Source organism: Ischnura elegans, chromosome 1 (assembly GCF_921293095.1).
Source record: "Ischnura elegans chromosome 1, ioIscEleg1.1, whole genome shotgun sequence".
In the NCBI taxonomy this organism is placed as follows: Eukaryota; Metazoa; Arthropoda; class Insecta; order Odonata; family Coenagrionidae; genus Ischnura; species Ischnura elegans.
Genome location: NC_060246.1, coordinates 91,648,927 through 91,664,737, shown reverse-complemented (window position 1 = coordinate 91,664,737; position 15,811 = coordinate 91,648,927). Strand labels below are relative to the sequence as shown.

Genomic DNA, 15,811 nt, shown 5'->3' with positions numbered 1-15,811 from the left:
CGGACCACGTGGTATTGTGTTTTGCGAAGTGTTCATTGGATCTCCCACGGAGTTGTTGATGAATCTCCTTCCCCGAAGCTATTAGTTGATTTCATATTTGTGTGAAGTACACGCGGGGCGGAACAATTAGGCTTATTGACGCGCAATCACAGGAGAGATACGTGCTTTGCTAGACTCGTTGTGATTCGCAGTTTGCAAGTCGTCTAGTTGTTTACCCAAGTGTCTAAAGAGTGACCGATTCCTTTCCCGTAGACCACTATAGTAATTCTTCTCCGAAAACGCTGCTACTGGACATAAGATCGAAGCAAAAAATTCCGCTTTTCTGGACTTCTCAGGAACCACGTGTGCTTTCAAGTTGTTCGGGTTGAGGGGAATGAGTTGGTGGGGAACGGATCACCATTCTCGAGAACGTTCGTGGTCTACCTTCTCTTGTGTACCCCACGTGGAACAAGCCTGCCTGCAGACACACAGTCACTTCGAAGTACAGCAGACACAAAGCGGATCATCACGTGCCTGCTACCGGTATAAAAGTCATCGGTCGGGACTCTTTAAGTGTGACCAATTATCAGTCAAGTTGGACTAAATTTCAATTCCTCCTGAAAAAATACGCTTTTGTTTTGTGCTCTACTATACTTTCTAACCACCTTCAGAAAATATTTGAGGACACCTAACAGACCACTAGTGCCTTCCTCATCAAAGTATTCGGTGTTTGCCACTGAGTAACTTTATTTGTCTTGCTTGAGTCATATTTTTGTACTTACCCTTACACCGAAACGCATTTCTTGTTGCGAATAATTACATTTTTTTCTTTAATGAAAGTACAAATTTTCTTCCCTCTACGGTTCCTCAGGCCCGAGAGTAAGTCATTGTTCCAATAAATTTTCCTCGTGAAAGAAGATTCAGGCTTGACATTACCTTCCAAGTCGGCCACCGTTTTCGAAGACGTAGGCAAACGGAAGGTTAATGGGATGAAAGAAAGCATTTGACTCGATTTTCCTAGGCATATTTTGGAGAGTACGGTACAAGGCCTCACGAGAAAAGAGGATGGAATACGAATTTGCTTCCGTGCGGGGAGTTCCGTGAAGTTTCCAGAGTTGCAACAGACTGCGCCTGCCAAGGCAGTTGAAATTTTTCATCGAAAAGACAACTGTTGTCCGTCCTTTATCTGTTTATTCATGTGCCTTGCCCACTTCAATTGAAACAATTTCCCATAAGGCGACCACGTTCGACAATTAGGAATTTGGAAATCATCCAACCATATGTGAAGATAGGGAGTGAAAATATTAGACCGAAAAAAAAAGAAAAACATCACCCGGGCGAGACACTGGGAGCATCGCGCAAACGACACAGACCTATCGGAGAAAGACCGTGGGAATAACAACAGCCTCGTGCCAGAAGTGACTTACTTCTCTCACCCTCCCAACATTTTATTCACACTAAACACGGATACATTTTTCTTCCCGTGACTCCACGAACAAGTGTCATTTCTCCGAGGTTTAAAAAAAGAAGAGAAAAACACAAAACTTTCTCCCGCATATCAGCCACCTCGTTTCTCTGTTAAACACTCCATAACACAAACACACAAGTGTGTCTGCCTTTGCAATAGAAGTATTAATAACAGCGGAGCAGGTTGGAGGAAAAAACGGAGGAGGCGAGTAGAAGGACAGGCCTCCTACTCGCGTCGGCCTCGAAGTGTAGTCGTGTGTGTGTACGGAGAAGGAGGGGGTTGAATAATGAGTTTCCGCTGAGAAAACGCGACGGTACGGACCGGAGAAAGAGGAGAGGGTCAGGGGAAAGGGAAAACGGGGGTACGAAAAGGGTGGGACAGGGTATATATATAAGAGTGGAGGTGGAAAAAACAGGGTGGGGGTGTGTGTGTGCGAGAGTTTCGTGAAGAGAATGGGCGAGGTCAGCGCCTGTGCTGGTCAGAGCTGGGAAGGTCACGAGTCTTGAGAGAGAGAGAGAGAGGGTGAAAGGTAAGAGATTGACCGTTTGATATGAAGAGGGACTATCGGGGCTGAGAAAGAGTAAGAGAGAGAGGGCGAAGGGGAAAGACGAGAGGCCAGACGGAGAAAGATATATTGAGAGAGAGAGAGGGGGAGAGGGGAAGATATCAGAGCCCACGTGGTCAGTCGCGGGCGTTCTGGGAGCCCGTGTAGACAGTCCGGCTCTCATGCGCCTTGTCGAGTTGGCTGGGAGAGGAACTTTCGGCGGCGAGACTACGGCACGCATATGCATAATACGTGCCTTCCCCACTTCAATTGAAACGATCACCCATAAGGCGACTACGTTCGACAATAAGGAATTTGGAAATCATCTGTTAAGTCTTTTGCTGCATTCAGTCAATGAATCTGTCGGATATAGGCGCGAAAAATTATATACGAATTAAATAGTATCCTATCATCCCAAGGTATTCTCTAGGATCGGGGTGAGTTTGGCAGCACACATATGAACACATCTACTAAGTCTCATGCTGTATTCAATCGACGAATATCTCGGATAAACGTTATAAACGAATTAAATAGTACCCTCTCATCCCAAGGGTGTTCGCTCGGGGTGAGTTTTTCCCTTCCGTCTACCTATTTTTATTGGTATAAAGCGAAAGGACACACGTGCTTCCAGGGTATCGTGTGACTTGCATGACCTTCTCTTTCCTCCCAAGTTTAGATCGCATACAGTAATAAGTGAGTGCGACACACGGAATAATCCCATTGTGTCCCATCAACACATTCTCCTGATTCCTCCCCCTAATCCTCTGCTTGAACGTTCCTCACCCAATCACGTGACATAATCCGATAATCATCTCACTATGCGGTGGAGCGGGTCGAATCAACAAATTGTATATTGTTCTTCGTAAAATATTTCCAATTTTCAATATAAATTATCTCTGTGAGAGAAATGATAAAGCCAGAAATTCAGTAGGAACTTTGAATGTAAATTTCATGAAATTATCAGAGCATTGACGTTTCCTTCCTGGCTACATTGCCAATGCATAATGCATTCCGCCTAATAGCCACGTTTATCGGAGAGTACACATGAAATTCCTACTTCGCTAATATAAAAATTTTCAATCACTTTGTGGAGCGATTTTGATGGAACTATGGAGAAATCAAGGGATTCAAGAGAGGGCGAAAAGGGATTTGAGGAAGGGTTCTTCAGAAACACGGCGGAGGTTGTTGCTTCGTGACGGGACGTTGCATTTTTTATCGAGTGAGAAGGAGAGGAAACCGAGATATTCGGGGGATTTGGGGTAATCTGCCGGAAGCGACTCATTTTCGTGTCCACGAGGGTGGAGGTCAAATTGAGTAGAGGGGGAATCCTCTAAAACGCTCTCAGGAAGGAAGGTGTTTGCTTAACCGTTCAAGGTCTAATTCTAACCTTTTTAGAATCGAAATTTTCTTTTATTTTCTTTTTAATTTCCACACGAAGAATATGGTTTTCACGAGGAGATAGTTGTGTGTATCCGGGAGCAATTTTGTTTTGATCTCAGGTCAACGACCTTGAGCTCAATTATTGGTGTTCCGAAAATAGATCAAAGCAAGAGTTGTTCAAAATTGCCTTCGAAGCGTATGCCTTCTAGAGCTGTGCATTATGACATTTCTGAAGTTAATTAATTAAATATCAATTATTCTTATCCAATTTTACAGTCATTAACTTAAAATATCCGTAATTTTATCCGATTGTTCAGATTTATTTAATACAAAAAGGCACGAGTATAAAAATACCGATTTCTGAATAAAACGACGACTGAAAACAAATCTTTCCAACATCCGCTAAACAGATCCTAATTAAGATTATTATATTCTATGTACCAAAATATTTGAGTTCTCTTCGAGTAGAATAAAAATACCACGGCAAACATAATGGTTCGTCCAGATGGTCAAAACAAAGTAAATTTTAACGGCTAAATTGTGAAGGTATATTCAGCGGTCCATAAAAATTAGCACGAAATTTTGAAAGTACTTTGTAGCACAAATATCTTCGTCATTGATTAGCTGAGGATTGAGGAAATATTACAATAGTTCACTCATCAGCTTTACGACTATTGTTGAAATAAAATACATTAACGAATTACCTCCATCCATCAAACGTTGTCATTATACAACCATTGAGTGGAAATTCAGTTTTTTTTTTTACTGCGAGTCCATACAATAGTTAACATATTATTGGAGATAACGGAAAAGTTCTCGCAATAGTCAATTTGCTTCCCGAATATTCCATCTCTTGAGTATAAATAACTGATTAGTTTACAATAAGTGTTCTCCGATTCATTTCTTATACTAGCCCCTAAGAAAGGAGAACACTAGATTACGTCTAGATTTTTTCCAAAATTAGGTGAGTCTGCAAGGTAATTAACCTCGTTAGTCGTACGCTTAGTGGTGTACTCAAAGGATTACCAAGGTTGTATAAGAGGTATAGGCAGTGATTTTACGCCGAAGGAGAAGGGGGTAGCCATGATTACCCGACCGAGGCGTCGGCGCCTGTGTCGGGCGCGGGCGGATTGTGCGGAAGTGCGTCGGACGTCGCCGGCCACCAGCGGGGCAGTGGAAGGAGCGGGGAGTCGGTAGTGGGAGGCACAGAGGGAGGGCAGTTCAAGGGGGAAAGTTGTGTGTGTGTGTGTGCTTCACTCTCTCGCGGAAGGTAGCGCTGGTGTCGTGGGGAAGGTAGAGTATCATCCCCCACCAGCTGGACCAAACCCCTCCCTTACCGGCATCCCCCTCGGCCCGACCCCACTCTCTCCCTCGTGTACCCCGCGTGTAAACCTTACGCCTCATCCCTTTCCCAAGCACCAACACACATACATACGCTTCCGTGAGTTCCCTCGTAAGCCATCCCTCCTTCGCTCTCCTCGTCTCTCTCTCTTCTGCGTCTTTCCCCATCCGTCGTGTGTCATCCCTTCACAGATGCGCAGATACAGTCAACACACCACGTGCCAACATCCCTCCTTCCCCGCATCTCCCGCGAGAAGTGAGGGGATAGGCGATACTCCGACACCGGTGGCCTGACCAGCAGGAGGTCGAGGGGCGACCCAGACGGGCAGGATTCTCGCCGGTTATCTCTTGGTGGAAATTTGTCCTATCTCTCCTTTTCCATCGTTTAGACCAGCACGGATTTGATCTACACCGGTTTGTAAGATTATTTTCTTTCGACCGACTAAAATTACAAAAACAAATCTCCGCAAAAACTTGTATTATCAAACATCGTCATTTCATCGTTCATGTGTGTGATGTCTTTTTACTCCTCCCCCGATGTCCACGTAGGCAATAAAGAGCAGTGTTTCCGCCGGCTAAATGACTGAATAGGTAACTGTTCAAAAATTAAATATAAAGTTTCTTCGATTTTCTTCGGTCCAACAAGAATTCAGTGCGTGAAAAACACCGAATGTTCAGGTGTTGCCATCGTAGCCGAAATTCTACCGGCAAGTGCATTGGTAGAGTTGCTAGGAGAAGAAAACGGCCTTGTTTCTTGTGATATACCTAATTATTCGTGGATGAGTAAAGGCACAATTATATCCTCACAGTTGTGTCTTATTCGTGATATCTAGTCTTTTTAAAACCCCGCGTAAAATCCAGTCTACTGGCAACGCAAGAAGTGACTTACCGGAATAAAACCAAAGGGTAACTTGTTATTTATCTTTGAGAGAGAAGTAAAACTCTTCATCCCATCGTACCCAAGTCTGAATCGTGAACAAAAATCATAGCATTCATTGTGCCTAATCTACCTAAGGAAAAAGTAGGGGAGAATAAGGTCAGACCGCTTGGGCTCATCGCCCGAAGAACCTGTAAACACCCTACCCTCGTACGTCCGTTTAATGCCCTGGGCGGCTTGACCGGCTCCTCGCTCCGAGGCTGACTATCCCGCGCGTGAGGGACGGCCCGCGGGGCGCGGCGGCGAGGCCGATGGCGGGGCGCGGCGGGGTGCAGCCGCCGCAGCGCCGCGGAGGCCACGCGCCCTCCTGCTGCTGCTGCTGTTGTTGCTGCTGCAACGGGGCGCGGAGCGGCGGCCTGCAGCCTAGCGCCGTCTTCCTGCTGGGCACGCTGGCACTCACCTCGGCCGCCACCGCACTCCTCGCCGCCGCCATCATGACCGATCGCTGGGAGGAGATCCACTTCGACCCGGAGACGGTGAAGGCGGTGGCCAGGAGGCATAACAACGCCTCGAGAGGGACCACTGAAGACATGATGGACGCCGTGACGACCGCCAGCCCATCTTCTTCAACGACGTCCGCTTCCACGGTACCTCCCCTGTTCCCCACTTCCACCTCGACGACACCACCTCCGCCTTTGCCTCCGGGTGCCGTCCGCCACACCCTGTCCTGGCTCTTCGGAGGGGCGGCCGTGAAAGTGACGATAACCCGAGGGCCTCCGGTCATTCCCGGTGTGAATTCCCCGCAGGCCATGCCCCTCAGAAGGACTTCTCCGCTCCCAGTACCCTTGGTGGTGGAGACTACCACGATGATGACCCCTCAAAGTCCCTCCACGCCCCCCTCACCACCGCCTCCCCCTCCGTCGCCTCCTCCTCCAACGGTCGTTCCGACTGTTACGACCTCCACCTCGCCACCGTTGAGCGAGGCCGCGACGGAGGTGGGCTGGTTGTCGCACGGTCCGCCGTCGTTGGTGTCGGCCGTGAGTGAGCTCACTTCGCCAGTGTCCGTGACTTCGGATTGGACGGGACTGGTGCGGGTGGAAGGCGGGCCACCGGCCGCCACGAGGGTGAAGCGGAGGACTCACGGCTCGTACGTGCACAGGCAGCGCCGGGACTCGGTCGTCTACATCTTCCTGGTGCCGATGCACGGAGGGATTTGGACTTTGTGTGTGTCGCTCAACGGTGAGTCGCCATTATCGCTTCATGCATGCTATTACTTAGTAGGATCATGTGCCGTGTGTTTACGATACGGTTAGCAGAGGTGAGCGAAGAGTGGGGGGCTAAGGGAGGGCAAATGACCTTCTTTCTTCGTTTTCATAAGTTATGGACACAGTAATGCACTATAAACAGCTATCTTAGACAATTACGCAATAACTAAATAAACACGCCAAACACCGATTATCAAAGTAGGGTGAACATCGAGTTACATAACTTTGGAAAGCAGTTACCACAATACCGTAGCGTGATCTTCAGAGCTAGCTTATGCTGGAACAAAGTTTTAAAACACCCTCTGAAAGGCAAAGAGTCATGAATAAACGTGAAGAGGGACCAAGAAAATAAACTTTTGGATTGCCATAAAATGTTCTACTTGACTTATCACCCTTCATTCGTACAAGCATTTGTAGAAATTCATCAGCAAAATAAGCTACAGGTAAAAATATAGGTATTCATGAGTTTCGTCAATTTGCTGGAGGGTAGGAACAGTGAGTCACAATGAAGTAAATATTATATTTCCATTCGGTTGTCATTTAAATGAACACTAGGATTCTTGAATGAATTATCTTATAGGTGCTTGATAAGAAAGCCGCGAGTTATGACCTAAGTTAGGAATTTCCTTCAATTATACATGAAAGCAAGAGGTGTTTACGGCTATTTAAGATAATTTTTTATCTGGTAGTAGTGATCTGTCGAAGCACACTGGATTTCACACTTGTACGACTGGAGTTTGGTTTGGAATGAAAAGTAAAAAATCTTCAAATCTGGAAATTTTAATAGAATGGTGGCGCAAATGCGGGGGAGGAGATTTAAATAGAGATACTTTTTTCTATATAGCAAGCGCTTTTCATCGCTTCCTAAACTTATTTTTCACTCGTACTTTTCTATAAAACATGTTAAACGTAAACAGTTGTGATTTGTTTTTACGAGTTTAAAATGCTATTTAGTGTTAAATGAGTTATATTCAATGGGTTGACAGCTGAATCAGTCGAGGGAAAATATGTGAGAAATAAATATACCGCATGCAGTGAGAGGGTTGTTTTTGTGCAAGAGGATTAAAGCCTGCGTCACAAGTGTCTTCAACTTGGAGAAATGCCCTCGTTAAAACCCGTTTTTCTCATACGAACCGTACGGAAAAAATGTACCGCAGCATAATTTTACTCGCAACACGGGATGTCGTAAAAGCACATCGAAAGTAATTATTTTATAGCATATCCAATGTTGGGGAAAAAATCTGGAAATTTGAATGTTTTATGCCTATAAGGCACTGATAACGGAAAATTCTCGAAAATTTAATGCCATGAACCTCAGGTAAATAACACACAAAAATATATAATTAGATGAATGTATGCATTCGATTGTTCTTTTAACGTTATGTGATGTTAAATCATCCTCCTGCGAGAATTAACCCATTTTAAATGATAAGATAAAGTAAAGGCATTTTGTACTTTCAAATCGGTCGCAAATCATTAGAATTATGTGGAAAGTACAAAGTGATTTTACTTTATTCTATCATGCGTAACTTCCACAAAGTTAATTTACCCGCCATCAACTTCACTTCAAATGTTAGGCAGGGCGAGAATTTGATGAGGGAATATTTATTTTGCCCATCCTTCGGGTCCAGGTAATACACCTTTACTTTCGCTTAAAGAATATTCGGACTAAACAGAGCTAAAATTCCTTCCTCATACGGTTATTTGCGAGGAAATATTTTCATCATCGGTGTTACGGCGATTTGCCAAAGGATCTGGTGTATGCTTTGCATGTCTCCAATGGCTGGTATCCTGGTGAGAGTTGGTGTGTACCCCATTCGTTTCCGAGCAACAAGACAAACTTAGAGTAGGGTTGCAAGCTATTTGGAGAGGGCGACAGAGAACAGGTCATTCGCACCATTAGGGACAAGTGGGTTGTTTGGTGACGAATGAACACCTACTTGTGGAATGGAGATAACTTCAAGATAAACATGGACTAGCTGAATATACATATCATACCATATAGTCCATTATCAAAGCGTAACATGGTTTGCTCAAAAAGAGAAACATCCCTTTCGTCTAAGGATATTTTTTGCTTTCTCGACTTGTCTGAACACCATAAATTTACAACATCCATTCGCGCTACTTCGTAATGTTTTAAAATTTGTAGGGCACTCAGACTTGCTAATCAGTTTACTCCGATACTAGGAAAAAAATATTTGAGTCAATAAATTTTTTTCCATACTTCGCATCATAGTTGTAGCATATGATCATGTATAGATATATTCATCCCATTTGCGTGGAATTTGATATAATATGTGAACATTGGCAGTGGTATAAAATCCTGATATTGTTGCTGTACTTTATGGGATTGAATTTACAAGATATACTCCTGACTATTTGAGTTAAGAGAGATATTATTTAAAAAGAAAATATTTTCCAATAAGTGTTCTTATAGTTTTTTTAATTCTTTAAATGTTTTAAATACACTTGAGGTAACGTTGATTATAACCAAGAATATCCATTACTTTGTATGAAATTTGGACAATCGCTAAGTGCTTTTAATCGAGGAATTCATTCTTGAAAAATTGGCAGTGGAACATGGTTTGTATACGTCCAGCAGAAAGAGATAGGTAGGGTAAGAATGTATGTATACTTCAAATACTTATTTTTTTTGGGTTCTCCTTCGATGGTGTTTTAATGAATTTCTATTACTCGAAGCATTAATAATTTCTCAAAAGTCCTCAAATTATGAAATTTCGAATACAATGATGGTCTTTTGCGGTGGGATAAATAAGGGGAGGCTGAAACCTGTTGATTTTTCAAAACATTCATGAGGAACGGGACCGAATGAAAAATAAAATGAAAGCGAGATTTTTCGCCTCTTTTTCCTCCCCGTCCCACCTTCTCCCCCTCCCTCCCTCGTTACTCATATTGGGAGTGGCAAACGGTGAAAGGACTCACTGCGAGATCAGCGCAAGAGGCAGGCGGTGGCGCCGCTCTACAAGAGCCCAAACAGACAGAGAAAGCGACCTCTTCAAAAATCCCCGAAAAAATAAAATATTTCACCGCGATAAACATTTTCCGAATGACTTTGGTCCGTTTTACGTGTAAATGAATTGAATGCAGGCTGAAATATAGTGCTGCAGATTGTCATAAAAAGTCGGTAATGGCAAAAAACAGTCATTTTCATAAAGTAACGTGACATTTGAAAGGAAAAAAAGAAGCGAGAGAAAACATGATGGAAGAAGGAGGAATAGGGTGGTTTCCTATTATTTCTTTATTGCCTAAATCGAAAGATTATTACTCCTACTATTTCACACATTTAGATTTTTAAATGACGATATCTATTTTTCGCGATTAAATGCAAAGTGAAAAATTTCAAGCGCGCGAAAACGCGACGGCTAACTATGAATGATGGGAAAACTCCGTGTGACGTCGTTCTGGTTCCCGCCGCCGCAAGTGAGGTGACCTTGGGGCGAGGCTTAGAGCGCTGATACGATGCAGAATGCTAGTAGGTAGCAGAGTACCCTGCTAGTAGGTAGCAGAGTACCCTGCTAGCTGGTAGCGCTTGGCTTAAATAATGATTATTAATTAAATGAAGAAAACTTTCCGACCTTAGTTTTAATAGGTGATTATTAAGACATGTTTCCCTGAGCTCTGTGCCTCATGTATGCATTGGTAATCTCAGACGCTTTAAAACTCCTGTCTAATCGTATAGAAACTAGGTCCCTGTGACGTCACGTGGAGCGGCATCGCATGGGCGCCAATCTGGCCCTTTTCAAATGAGGATAAAATTGACCATTGCTATTCGCCTAAACCGGTATTTCTAAAACCAAATAATTTGTATATTATGAATACACTAATGGTGGGTAACGAATCCCAATCAATGCCTTTCGTTTTCTTTGATGAAGGAAACTACCCTATTCAGCCGCATATAACGAATTTTACATAAGATTATCCTCAAGCCAGCCTCTAAATGTGCTGTCACCCACCGCGCATTTAAACGAATTCACAAAAGTCGCCACTCACGTCGCTGAAAGACAAATTGATCCGGGTTCCAAGGGGAAAATAAGGCATAATTAGTGTTATTTACCAAAAATCTCACATATTTTGACGTGATCTATCAAATTCATTACTTTTCAATGCTATTCCTAACATTTGAAAAGAACATACCGAAAAATATAGGAAAAAATCGGATCGCACTGCACTCATCATCACGTCAGGGACATTTTTGAAAACCGATTAAAATGCGATAGAAGTGGTATCAGAAATCCGTCTTCCATAGGATAAAATTAGATCTCCCCGATGCCGTCCCCTTGCCGCATATATTGAAGCATTTACTTTTATGAGAAACATATGGCTAGCGTGGGAAATGTCTTTAGTTTGCAGAATACTTCTAGTTCAAAGCCGGATAGTAACGTAAAATTTGTAAACAAAAAAGCAATGGAGTGAGAGAAAATATGATGGAAGAAGAAGGAATAAACCACATATCGTGAGAGAATTGTACCTTTATGAGACACATAAGCTTGCGTTGCCATTGTTTTTAGTTAGGGGAAAACTGCTTTTACAAACCCGGGTTTTTTATTAGAACTACGTGAAAAAGTTGTTTCTTCTTAGAAACAAAGTCATGACATAATTGAAATCGTGAGCCTACGTGAATGGCATGATGAATTTTGGGAGGACGACAATTCATGAGTTCTCTTCCGTGCTATACATTTAAGGGACCGCAAATAGGGCAGTACACACAAAATTTGTATCCTATGAAAGTTTTTTAACGCGACTTGACATTTCGTAGTCCAAAAATTCACGTTTGGCAAGAGAGATATTGATGACGGACTTTGTGAAGGCTTTGTCTTGAAATGCCTTGTTTTATTAATTTTTCCCGATATATTCCACCAAAAGAGAATAAAGAACGTTGTATTAGAATAAATTTGAAATTTTATTTACTTTCTATTAACATTTATTGTGATTGAAAAACTTATTCACCGAGTAAAGTATGAAAAGGAAGGAAAAATGCTATGCTTTCCGAGGTATCTTTTGATAAATATGTTATATATATAGTTTAAATGTTATAATTAAAAATAAATATAATAGTTTCAGGGAAATAATGCGTAAGTGTACAGTGAAATTTTGATTGGCAACGCCAAGAGTTCATATCAGTGGTTTTGAAAATTTGAAACGTTGAGAATTTATAAATACATACGCCTTAAAATGCCGGTATCACTAAAACGAGATAATCTAATAAAATTTTCACCAAATAGGCTCTAACCAAAGGCATTCACAAAACTAACCTCTAGCCATGAAAGTCAATGAGATAAATAAATCTTCATCTCTACTCAACGAAATCCATTGGAACATGAATAAACTAAATTGGGTTAATCTGAAGGGACTGTGTTTTTAAAAATCAACACAAGTATTTAAGACATGAATATTGGTATAAAAATTAGCTATCATACAGAATTTTATGACGCTTAAAACGAAAGTCAACCGTATCACTTAAAAGTTAAACTAAATAACATGTACTTTGAAATGTAATTGACGATCTAAATCATCTTAAGTCTATCAGAAAAGTGACGATATAAACTTTTATAACATTGCTTGAATTGAATTTAAAGTTGAATTGAATTTGCTTTACTTTTACTTCTAATCATCTCCCAGGCATCATTTCTTGCATACAAGGTTTATTAGAATTCCTCCATTGTTTCTTAACATGGAAGACATTTTTAGTGTGGAAATAAAGGAGTAAAACTTTGTCAGGTTCAGTATTTTGAATATGAACTATGATTTTTTTGTCAGGTTCATTATTATGAATTACTATAATAGTGAACCTGAAAAAGTTTTACTCCTTTATCTCCAATATGGAGAGGTTTTACAAAGTCAACCCTGAGGTTATCAGTTACATTCTTATAGGTTTCAGTGTCTCATTTAATAGTGAAAGGAATCAGTACTTTCGCAATGCAATAATCCATCTCATACCTCCTCCCTTTCATTTTTTTCCTTACATAGTTCCCTCTTCACACTCTATTTATTACTAGGATTTTATTTAAGAAAGTTACTCACCCACTGTAACTACATGAAAGGCTTTCTAGATAGTCACATAAAAAGCATGCGTATTTCCTCAAATTTTGTCAGACAAGGGAATGGCGATATTAAACAAATTCCAATTATTAACACGAAGCCTTTATTTTATTTTACGTCAGAAAATTTAAATAATGATTGCAGAAGCCTGTGGTGTTAGGAAAGGTAAAGGATGAAATGCTAATTTAAAGACGAACCAAGCAGCTTGAAAGTGGGAGGCATGAGCGAGGAGGGAGTACACCCTAATCGGCGGAAATGCGTATGGCCCTGGACCCTTCCGAGTATCCGACAGGAAGGATTATTTCGTGGAGAGTGGAGCCCCTTTGAGCCGCCTTAAGGCCTCCGTGGACTAGAGGCTATGACGGACAAGAGAAGCCGCCGCTCAAGAGGCGGTCATAGTATGACACATGATGTGCCGTAAGGACGGGGTCTTAACCTCAACGATCGCTATGCCCAGAATAATTTCACTTGAAAGCCTATAAACCATACGTACGATATAATAGAGCTTACTGCTACATTAGTAAAGAGCATCGTGATCATATTATTTTCAACCCCATTCATCTAATACATTCACACTCTCACTCTTCGCAAAATAACTCATATATGAAACGATTGTACAAAAAACCTTAGGTACTATTGGACCTCTTAGGGTTAAGAGTTACGTAGCTGCCTTTTTCTGCGGAAATATCAACTTTTTCTACCCTAATCTTCCTCCTCCATACAGTTCTGCTATTTTATAACAATCAGAAAGTTTTTGAATGAATCTTTGACTTGATAATACTGTATTTGCACATGAATATTTAACGAGTAATAGATTTTACTGGTTACTGAATGCTTTCAGTGTTATGCATATAACGGAACGACAATCACAGCAGACTGTTTTCCTCCGTCGTTCTTGTATTTAAGAGACCAAATTAACCTCAATCAGAAAGACCCATACCTTCAAATGGCAAGAATGCCATAAAAATGGTATTATAGGGCGCAGAACGTTTAATACGGTAACTCCAAAGGCGATTTATTTCAATTAGATTGGATGAATATGCAGATTTAATCCAATTTATGACCATTCATAAAATTATTCCACTCCAATATAATCTAATAAGATCGCGCGTATCAAATGCAGGACTCGCATATCTTTGGTAATTATTACTCTATTACTGATTTGGTCATACCAAGAGCACTTGGCATGACCAATGAAGAGGCACTTGAAGAGGTATTTTGTATGCAAAATTCTTTTTTCAACGCCCTTTAAATTAACTTCAAATCAACTATAGTCATAAAATAGCTAATACTTTGAAATTATAAACTAACTTACCTATTTCTACCCTTTTAAATTTATTTCTCTTATACAAGTCCATATATCCATAAGTTACGTTAAGAGCCACATCAAGAGGTGTTAGGATACCTGCCTGTCCGGAGTAACAAAAAACTTTACGTGGGTTCTGTGTCTGATTTGACTACAGATTAGAGACCTAGCATTCATGAAACGGACTCTATTGTTCCACGGACGAAATAATTCCTGTGCCTATTCCTTCCGCTAAATATATCATCATTATTTTGGACCGGGAAATATAACGCGATCCTAAGACATTTTCTGTTTCACTTATGGTGTCTCTTCTAAGTTTGTCAAGCAATTTAAGACAAGATTGTAGCCTCCAAGTTTCTGTTCTAGATTTTCTCGATGAATCGCGTCGCATTACTATGCATTTACGTAGTTGGTGGATCTTTCTTCGATGGATTAAATATTTCATCTACACGATTACTGGGTATTCGAGGTGTGGCCAGTGTAGTACGAAGTAGCACCTTTCTTTTACTCTTTATCCGAGTATTTTCTCCCAACAACCTTGATGAATCCTTGCCTCTTTAAGGCTCTACTAGACATTTCTCTAATACGTGTTTCCCACGATAGGTCTGCAGTCCCAGATATGGAACTTCGTGTGCTGCCTTAATGTAAACTCCATCCACAACGTTTACATGACGACAGTTAAACGTTCCAAAAATGTACTGCGGTGGATTTCCTTATATTTAGTACTGTTAGGATATGATTACTATCACTCCGGAAGCTATGTAACCATTTTATAATGTTTTCGTTGACCCACATGACTAAAATTGGCGCAAATGTTTTTTCTTTGGGGGGAGGGGAGGTGCCGTTTTAAATGACTTCTTGAAACCGAGAAATAAGGCGTAAACTTTTGATTTCAATTGATTTGGTTCAAGTAAACCGTGAATATAATGAACGTGCTGCTTTTCGAAAGACCTTCCCCACAAAAAGCTTTCCTTATTACTACGTGCGAAGTTACGACTGTCATATTAGGTCAAAATATTACTATCACAATAGATAAGATTTTTTTTTCAATAATCAATAATAACAATATTGATCGATAATGTTGTAGGTTAAATCCTTTTTTCTTGTCAAATATTAGTATGAAAATCTATAATTTCCATTCTATAGTTATCTGTCTTTCAGACAGCGACTAGACACATTATCTCACAATATGACGGAAATCTACTTAGGAACGCGAGAACATTATTAATGAATGTTAAAGGAAACAAATTTTTAAATCCATTATACAAAGTAATGCGTGAGAAATAAAACATTATTGATCATATAGATGCATTTGCAAGTACTAACGTGGTATTTATTTGAAATTATTAATATTTTCTGGGAATTTTTCCCATCTGAAATAATTCTCCAAGCTTCTTTTCATTTAAAAAATCCGTGTTTTTTTCGTCGCTTTACAGCCATAGATGATTTTATGTTTTCCGAGAGAAAATAGTTTCTTTTATCAACTTAATCTAACTGAGGTGATAAGCTTCTGGTTTGAAGAACGTTTTAAATTCCAAAAATTTATCATTCAATATATTAAATATACATTCTTTCTCCATAATGTAGACAT

General features: G+C 40.9%; 1 protein-coding gene across 1 annotated transcript in view; it reads left to right on the top strand.

The window, feature by feature from the left end:
* Window positions 1-2,506: 2,506 nt before the first annotated feature.
* LOC124165887 overlaps window positions 2,507-15,811 on the top strand; it is a 174,538-nt gene continuing 161,233 nt past the window's right edge. The window contains exon 1 of the mRNA XM_046543430.1: window positions 2,507-6,828. Within this exon, the coding sequence (XP_046399386.1) occupies window positions 5,901-6,828 (928 nt within the window). The 5' untranslated portion in view covers window positions 2,507-5,900. The remainder of the gene's footprint in view (window positions 6,829-15,811) is intronic.